This window comes from Muscardinus avellanarius (genome assembly GCF_963383645.1).
Source record: "Muscardinus avellanarius genome assembly, chromosome: 1".
NCBI lineage: Eukaryota > Metazoa > Chordata > Mammalia > Rodentia > Gliridae > Muscardinus > Muscardinus avellanarius.
Genome location: NC_137786.1, coordinates 185,842,703 through 185,852,226, shown reverse-complemented (window position 1 = coordinate 185,852,226; position 9,524 = coordinate 185,842,703). Strand labels below are relative to the sequence as shown.

The following is a 9,524-nucleotide window of genomic DNA, read 5'->3' as shown; positions in this document are numbered from 1 at the left end:
CGGGTGCACCATTTACATCCTTTGTAAAATAGCTTTGATTTTTACATAGAACTTCTGTTCAGCACGGGACAGGCTAGAGTGAGTGTCTTGAAACTGGGTTGAGACATTTTTTTAAGAAATAGACATGAAAGTTTATTCTTACTGCCCCCTCTATTCTTACTGCCCCCTCCTCCCCTGAGGGGAGTGCTGTCCCTCAGCAACTATGCACCAAGGCATCTGGAAAGGTGACCCTTCAGGTCACCAGACACTCCAACAGCACCCAACCTGCCCCAGAGCCAGAGACACACCTAGGCCAAGCAGAGATCCATCATCATTATCCCACTGCACTGTCATCCCAAACACAATCTCCCAAACATCTGCCCAGTATTCATTGCTTATTGCTGCATAGCGTTTTTTCTAAACTTAGTAACTTAAAACAACAAGCACATGTTATGGGGTCAGGAATCCAGGAGTGGCTTAGCGGGGGTTATCTAGCGCAGGCTCTCTCTCCAGGCTGCCGTCAAGGGTGAGCCAAGGCTGTGGTCATCTGAGGCTCGAGGGGCCAGGAGGATGTGCTCTCGAGCTTACTCAGCTGCAGGTAGGAGGTTGAGCTCCTTGCCACCCGGGTTTCTCCCCAGCATCTTGTGGCTTGGTTTCCCACAGAGTAGAAGGAGAGAACGACCAAAACCAACTGGCAGCCTTCCACATCCTGATCTTAGAAGCCACATCCCAGCACTTCCGCCATATCCCATCGATCACACGGGCCCACACAGGTTAGCCAGGTGAGAGGGGACACAGAGGTGAGGGTCCCCAGGGCCACCCTGAAGGCTGGCTACACACACCTCCAGTTCCAGCCTCTATAGTCTTGCCAGAGGGGAACCCACCTTCTTTTCACAAAGAGAAGACTTTAAGGGCCCTGAGGATGGAGCTAAGCAACAAGGTAGCCCTGGAACCCAGGGATATGTGTGTGAGGAAACGGTAACCAGGAAAAGAAAGAGAAGAGTAAAGGAGGATAGAAGTAGACCAGAGGGCACAGAATCTCAAAGAAAGAAATAAAAGGAAGGAAGAAAGAAGGAAGGAAGGAAGGGAGGAAGGGAGGAAGGAAAAGAGGAAGGAACAGACAGAGGAGACCTGGGTCTTCAGTGGGCAGGCCCCATAGAAACAAGAGCTTTAGAGCAGCAGAAGTGTGTTTCCCTCTCAGTCCACCTGTCCATGGCCAGGGCCCCACTCCACATCTCACCTGGGAGAGCAGCTGCCATCTTGAACACTCCCTACCCCATTGGCAGGAGAGCCCTGGAGGGAGGATCTCACACTGGCAATGAAACGCTCTGGCCCAGGGGTGGTGCCTGTCCCTCCGGGCACAGTCCATTGTCCATAAATGGTCACTCTGGCTCTAGCCAGCCACAGAGAGCCAGGAAGCGTAATCCCTTCACATGCCTGGAAGAGGAGCAAACTGGAAATGTTTGGCAAACAGCACGCATGATTCCTCAAGGTCTAAGAGGAACAAACTTTTCAGAGAGAAAGGCAGGGAAGGCACTAGAGCTGGATCCCGGGGGATAGATCCCAAGGCAGAATGAGACTTTTCCAGGACTGTGATCCAAGAGGCCCTTTGCCAGTTACTCCCTCACCCCCGGCTCAGGTCCTTCATGGCCTCACAGGGCCGTCCAAGGAAGTGCACACTGCTGGGGCCTCTGAGAGGCTCCGGGCATTCTCTGACCTCCCCCTTCACCTCCCTCACCCAGCCTTTGATCCAGAGGAAGAATGCCTAGACTCCAGGTCACAGGACCACTCAATTTTATCTTCCAAAGTGTGGCCCCAGCCCTTGGACCCTGGGGGCAGCCCCCAAGCCACTTCCCAGAGACAGATACACCTCTTGCCCTACCTGACATAGTTCTTAGTAGACAGATTTCAGCCTGAGCAGGTCCCTGGCCCCACTTCCCTCCCTCTAGGCCAGAAGCTAATCTCCTGGGAATCTCAAGATCTCACCCACACTAGCTGGTCCAGCCCACTCAGTGCAGGCCAAAGATGCCATCCCCCAGGAGACCTTTGGAGAGATCTGGAAGTGACACGTTGTAACACTCTGTCCTGTCTCTCTGTAGACTCCAGGTGACCTCATGCTTTTATTCATGTACTCATGCTCAGCTTAGGTTACAGCTGCTCTAGTTGTTGGTCAATCTCAGTATTTGGCTTGCTTAGGTTAGGAACTAGCCAGGGTCACCAGTAGAGCCAATGCAGCCTGACGCCAGCCTCTTGCTCCCCATCCCCCAAGCTAGGGGTGCTAAGCCACTTGCCCAAAGTCACACAGCTAGGAAGTAGAATACCCATGATTCAAACCCAAATCTAAAGCTGGGCGTAGTGGCACATGCTGTAATCCTCGCGCTTGGGAGGCTGAGACAAGAGGATCGCACAGGTTCAAAGCCAGCCTCAGCTACATAGTGAGGCTCTCAGCAACTTAGTGAGACCCTATTTCCAAATAAAGTATAAAATAGGTCTGAAAGTATAGCCCAGATGTAGAAAAGCCCCTGGGTTTCACCCCTAGTACCACAAAAATAAATAAATAAATATTTTTTTTAAATCTAGCTAGGTATAGTGGCCTATAATCCCAGTAGTTGGTAGGCTGAAACAGGTGTATCACAGGTACAAGGCTAGCCTCAACAACTTAGTGAGGCCCTTTTTCATAACCGCACATTTTTTTCTGGTACTAAGAATGAAACCCAGGGCATTCTACCTCCGAGCTACACCCCCAGCTCTATTTTTTATCCTTTATTTTGAAACAGGGTCTCACTGAGTTGCAAAGGGCCTCACTAAGTAGCTGAGGCTGTCTGCCAATCACGATCATGCTGTCTCAGCCTCCCAAATGCTGGGATTACAAGTGTGCGCCACCACAACCGGCTTAACAGGACATTTTTTAGAAGGGCTGGAGATTAAACTCAGTGGTTGAGTACCCTAATGCCACAAAACAAAACAAAAGCAATCCACCTGATGCTGGATGCCATGCTCTTAACAGCTATGTGATATTAAATGGTGGCAAATGAGCCAGATGTGGTGGCGCACGCTTGTAATCCCAGTACTTGGGAGGCTGAGACAGGAGGATCGCAGGCTTGTGGCCAGCCTCAGCTACTCAGTGAGGCCCTCCTCCACAACTTAGTGAGACTCTGTTTCAAAATAAAGAATTAAAAATAGGGCTGGGGGTGTAGCTAAGAGGTAGAATGCCCCTGGGTTTCATCCCTAGTCCTGCTAAATAAATAAATAAATAAATAAATAAATAAATAAATAAATAATGGTGGCAAACAATAAGAAAAGTGCCTCTCTGGGCCCGTGGCCTCAGATGGCATTAGGGGACACAAGACAAGGGTCAGCCTTGACCAGACAGTTCACTGCACTGTCGGGCCTCTCAGTCTGGTTTCCCTCACCCTGACAGCTGAGAAAAGCAGACATTCCAATCATCTCAGGTAGCAGGAAGGGACAGAGAAGCAGCAAGTTGGACAAAGGTCCTGACTGGATAGCATCCCCTTCCCATCCTGAGGCTCTCAGAGCTGCCCATGAGGCCATCCCAAGGCCTTCAAAGAGATGCCTTCAGTAAACTTGGTGTGATTCATGCTTCCCCCTAAAGGCAGTGTCCAGGCTTTGGGTCAGCTCTATCCCACGCCATCTTCATCGTAGCAACCATTGTGTGTGTGTGTGTGTGTGTGTGTGTGTGTGTGTGTGTGTGTGTGTCTGTGTGTGTGTCTGTCTGTGTGTGTGTGTGTGTGTCTGAGGATTGAACCCAGGGACAGTCTACCTCTGAGCTACTCTCCCAGCCTTATTTTTTATATTTAACTTGAAATAAGGGCTCACCAAGTTGCTGGGAACCTCGCTAAGTTGCTGTGATCCTCCTGTCTCAGCCTCACAAGTCCCAAGGATCACGGGGCTACGCCGCCATGCTGGCTCAGACCAGTTACTTTTGGCAACTCTTAAGTCTTCAAGGCCCATTCTTGGTGCCTCTGGCTTTAGGACGCCATAGCAGAACAGACTGGTAGCCAGAGGGCAGGCGAGTGTAGCAGAGAGCCCAAGGCCGAAGCCCAGAAGGGAGCGGGACCAGCTGGAGGACGTCTGCAGGAAGTGGGGGGGGGGGCTCCAGCTGCCAAGGAAATCCCCTCCCCGGGTTCACACTAAGGCCAGTGCAGGTTGAAGTGATGCTGGGCAAAGTGGGGAGTCAGAGCGGAGCAGAAACGGAGAGATGCCAGAGACAGCAGCACCGAGGGCAAGGGGACGGCCAGGAACTCGCTGGAGGTCACGGAAGGTCCTGGAGCAGGTCGGAACACAAGCCAGGAGAGCCGAGAGGAATGTGGGCAAGAGAGCAAAGAAACGCTGCGCGGTGCATTTATGAGCTCATCGGAACCCTGATAACAACATCTGTCAAGAACAGCACATACACAAGAAGCAGCAGACCAGTGTCGCTTCTGAATGAGAACAGGAAAAAAATCGAAACATTAATAAACTAAATTAAAGTGTGTTAAAAAAAAAAAAGAGTATCCATGATTGTGAAGCAGGGCTTATGCTAGCAATGTAAGGAGGATATGCCATTAGGAAAGATATTGAAGGTATACGGTTCGCCTTTAAGAAGATATAAATCACTCAAACCTATTAGCTTCAAATTCACATCCATTTTTGTCAGCAGTTTTTAACACGGGTGTGTGTGTGTGTGGTACTGGGGATTGAACCCAGGGATTTTTACTTTCAATCTACAATCCCAACCCTATTTTATCTTTAGTTTTTGAAAGAGTCTCACTAGGTTGATGAGTGTCTCACTACTCGCTGAGGCTATCCTTAAACCTTTGATCCTCCTATCTCAGCCTCCAAAGTACTAGCATGCATTATAAGCATGTACCATCATGCCTGGCCCTTTTTATTTTTTAACTTTTAAAATATAGGAAGACTCGGCTAACCTCTTAACATAATAAAGAGAAGCAATATCTTACTTAAAATCAAAAGATTCTAGATTGCTTAATTCAAAGTATAACCAAAATGGGTGGCTTATAAAACTCAAGAAAATACTTATATTTGCTAGCTTATTATTATTTAATATTTTGTTCTAGAAGTTAAGGCCAGTGCAAGAAAACAAGGCATAAAATATTAATATATTAAGACAAAATTATCATTATTTATTAATCTTATGCCTTACTTATCAATGCTATATTAAAATTCCAAGATAAAATAATAATAATTCCAGAAATAAAATAATAATTAAAAAGGGCTAAATGTTACTAATAATAAAAGAAGTATGAATTAAAGCAATTGGCAATATAAGTTATTTTACCACCTTGAATGTTAATGATCAAAATGTTTGAAAACATGACATTGATAAGTGTGTGCGTAAGCAGGCAGTCTCATAGATTGCAGGTAGTATTTATATAGGAAAAACAAACTGTTTCTTCTCTACACTCCCATAATAATTCTCTACAGATACCAACTGGGTGTTTTATAATTTAACTCAATCCTTTTTTCTTTTTTCTTTTTTTTTTTTTTCTTTTTTGGTACCAGAGATTGAATCCAGGAGTATTCTATCTCTGAGCTATACAAAATTTTGATTTATATATTTATTATTTATTTATTTTGTGGTTCTGAGGATTAAACATGGGGGCATTTTATCTTCAAGCTACACCCCAGCCCCTTTTTATTTTTTGTTTGGAAATAGGATCTCGCTAGGTTGCTGACGGTCTCACTATGTTGCTGAGACTCAGAATGCGATCCTCCCGTCTCAGCCACCCGAGTACTGGAATTACAGGCTTGCGCCATCACACCCGGCTAATTTAACTCAGTTCTGAGGGTCATTGTCACGAGTTAGTTGACCCTTTAGGTTAAGGGCTCAGCCTCACAAGATGACCCTCCACTTCAGACATCACGTGCAAGTTGTGGCCCCCAGGTTACCCACGCTTCTGTCTGCCTTGGCTACACAGTGATGGTTCCCACCCACCCCCCTCTCATGTTCGATAATTGAACCTGGCTCACAGAACTCAAGGGAAGACTTGCATGTACTAAGTTATGTACAATAAAGGATATTCTAAAGAGACAGATGAAGAGGGCCCAGGGTGAGGTCGGGAAGCAGGTGGAGCACAGGTGCTTCCGTCCCTGTGGAGGTGGGGGCGCCACCCTCTAAGCACACAGATGTGCTCACCCACCCAGAAGCCCTACAAGCCCTGTCCTGTAGGAACCGTGGTGAAGGCTTCCTCACGTAAGCGCGATGCACCATCACCTCCAGCTCCAGCTCCTTTTCCCTTCCTGGGGGAGAGGGTGTGGGGAATCAAAGTTCCGAGCTTCTAATCATGGCTTGATCTTTCTGGTGACAGATTCCTGGTCAAGAGCCACCAAGAGTCATTTCTAGAATATAAGAAACTCCTAGTTCCTCCATCACTTGGGAATTTTCAAGGGTTTCAGGAGAGCTGTGTTAGAAACTGGGGAAGAAAGGTATATATATTTACACATATTTCTTATAGTATTGTAATTGATCTGTAGGATCTATGGGGATCAATTTGGCAATATTTAAAAATTACAAATGCACACACATTTTAGTCTAGTACTTCCTCTTTTAGGCATTAACATATATAATGAATATATACAATAATCATTATAACATATAAGGATATCCTACAGATATTTTTTGAATGTATGTTTAAAAAGTGTATGTAAGCCAGGTGTGGTGGTTCATGTCTAAAAACCTATTACTTGGGAGGCTGAGACAGGAGGATTGCAGATTTGAAGGAAGCCAGTCTCGGCAATTTACTGAGACCCTATTTCGAAATAAAAAATAAAAAGGGTTGTGGTGATGGCAGGCGTGGTGGCACACGTTTGTAATTCCAGCATTCGGGAGGCTGGGACAGGAGAATCCCGTGGCAGCCTCAGCTACTTAGTGAGGCTCTTTGCAACTCAGTGAGACCCTGTTTCAAAAATAAAGAATAAAAAATAGGGCTGGGGGTGTAGCTTGAAAGTAGAATGCCCCTGGGTTCCATCCCCAGTATGGAAAAAGAAAAAAGAAAAAAGAAAGGGCTGTGGTGTATAGTTCAGAAGTGGAATGCCTCTGGGTTCAATCTCAAGTACCCAAAAAAAGTGTTATGTACAATGTTACTTTTTTTATTTTATTGCAGGAGAAAATAGAAATGACCCAAATAATGATCAAGAGAAAATTGTTCAATAAATCATCATATCCATTCAATGGATATGATGCAGTCGCCAAAAAAATGAGAATGCTTCGTATGTACGGATATAGAATGAGCCCTGAGATGCAATATTAAGTGGAGAAGAAACCTCCATGAGGCTGTGTGGCGCAGTGTGGCGGCTCACGTCTCTATTCTACTTGGGAGACCGAGGCAGGAGGGTCCCTGAGCTCAGGAATTCAAGGCCATTCTGGACAACACAGCAAGGTCCTGTCTCAGAGGAATGAGAGAAAGGAGTGCGCTACCATTTAGATACATACATGCGTGATATGTTATTCATTTGCATATCTACTTGTTTATGCATAAAACATCTATGGAAAAAATTTTAAAAACTAGTAACATTTATTATGTCTGTATATTCTGTTCTATGATACGAGTTTTCAGCCAAATAAATATATTGTCTGATAACAAATGCATTCAGTTTTAAGAAATAAGAGCTGCAAAAATGTTTGCAGAAGTTTGGGGATCATTTGCTTTGCCGGATACAAAATTTATTTTAAAACTATGACTAAACATAATGGAGCACTAATACTGACCAAAGTTCTTGACAAACGCATAGATTAGTAACTTAATACATGACGAAGGAAATATCAGAGGTCAATGGAGAGCCAGGCGTGGTGGCACACGCAGTTGTAATTCCAGTACTTGGGAGGCTGAGGCAGGAGGATTGAAAGTTTAAGGTCAGCCTCACCACCTTAGTGAGATTATGTCTCAAAATAAAAAAAAATATAAAAGGCTAAGGATGTAGCTCAGTGGTAGAGCGCCTATGAGTTCAGTCGCCCATACGGACAAAAACAAAAACAAAAACAGGAGGAATAGCCGGGCATGATGGCGCACGCTTGTAATCCCCACGCTTGGGAGGCGGAGACAGGAGGATCCTGCAGGTTCAAAGCCAGCCGCGCTAGTTTAAGAGACCCCATTTCCAAATAAAATATACAAAATAGGCCTGGAGTGTAGCCTGGAGGTAGAAGGGTTTCATCCCCAGTACCACCAAAATAAAAATTTTAAAAAAGAGGAGGAGGAATGTCACCCAATTTGTTTTAGGAGGTCAGCATTGTTCTGACCACAACCAGCTAAAAATATTACAAAAAAAGGTGCACACACCCAACTCCTCCTCCTTTTTTTTTTTTTTCTTGTGTGTGTGGTGCTAGTTATTGAACCCAGGGACTTCCTACCTCTAAGCTACATCCCCAGCTCTTTCATGATTTTTTTTTGTTTTGAAACAGCACCTAGCTAAATTACTGTGCTGGAATAAGAACCTTTCATTCTTCTGTCTCAGTCTCCCAAGTACTGGAATTATAGGCCTGAACCACCATGCCCAGTTACTGCCCTATTTTTTTTCCGTGTGTGTGTGTGTGTGTGTGTGTATTACAAAGAAATGAACTCAGGGGCATTCTACTTTTGAGCTACTCCCCCACCCCTATTTTGTTTTATTTTTATTTTGAAACAGGATTTCTCTGAGTTGCTGAGGGCCTCACTAAGCTGCTAAGGCTGACCTCAAACCTCTGATCCTCCGGTCTCGGCCTCCCAAGTCCTAGGATTACAGGTATGAGCCATGACATCCAGCTTCTACCTCTATTTTTAAAGTGAGTTTGTAGAATTGGTAATATTCTATTATAATGCACGATAGAATTTACCCATTAAGCTTAAAGTTGTTCATAATATCCTCTTTTTAAATTTTTCTGTAAGATCTCCAGGTATGGTGGCGCACACTTGTAACCCCAGCATTTGAGAGGCTGAGACAGGAGGATGCTGGTTCGCGAACAGTCTCAGCTACTCAGTGAGGCCCTTTGCAACTTAGTGAGACCCGGTTTCAAAATAAAGAATAAAAAATAGGGCCTGGGGTGTAGCTCAGAGGTAGAATTCCCCCAGGTTCCATTCCCAGTACCACACACACAAAAAAAAAAATATCTGTAAGATCTATTATGATGTCCCCTCTTTCATTCCTAATGCCCTCCTGCCCCTCTCTCACTCTCTCACGCTCTCTCTATCTCATTAGTCTGATTAGAGGCTTATCAATTTTAGTAACCTTAAAAAAAAAAAAAAACAGGCTAAGGCCGGAGGATTGCAAACTCAAGGCCAGCTGGACAACTTAGCAAAATCCTATCTCAAAGTAAAAATTAACAAAGGGCTGGGGATGTAGCTCAGTGGTAGAGTGCCCGGGTTCAGTTCCCCGTACCATGCAGGGGGAGGAGCTTTCATTTCTATTGACTTCGTTATTTCTCTGCGTTCTGTTTCACTGGTTTTCACTCTTAAATACGTCCTTTCATCTACTTATCTTGTTTTTTCTAGTTGTTTTAAAGGTGGAAGCTTACATCGCTGATTTTTTTTAGATCCTCCTTTTCTTTTTCT

The 9,524-nt window shown here is 45.0% G+C and overlaps 1 protein-coding gene across 1 annotated transcript in view; it reads right to left on the bottom strand.

The window, feature by feature from the left end:
* Window positions 1–4,130: 4,130 nt before the first annotated feature.
* The window catches only part of ADM (adrenomedullin), a gene marked incomplete at both ends in the record, with an annotated part of 67,956 nt that continues 62,562 nt past the window's right edge, over window positions 4,131–9,524 (bottom strand). The window contains one exon of the mRNA XM_080690175.1: window positions 4,131–4,264. Coding sequence (XP_080546301.1) covers window positions 4,131–4,264 — 134 coding nt within the window. The remainder of the gene's footprint in view (window positions 4,265–9,524) is intronic.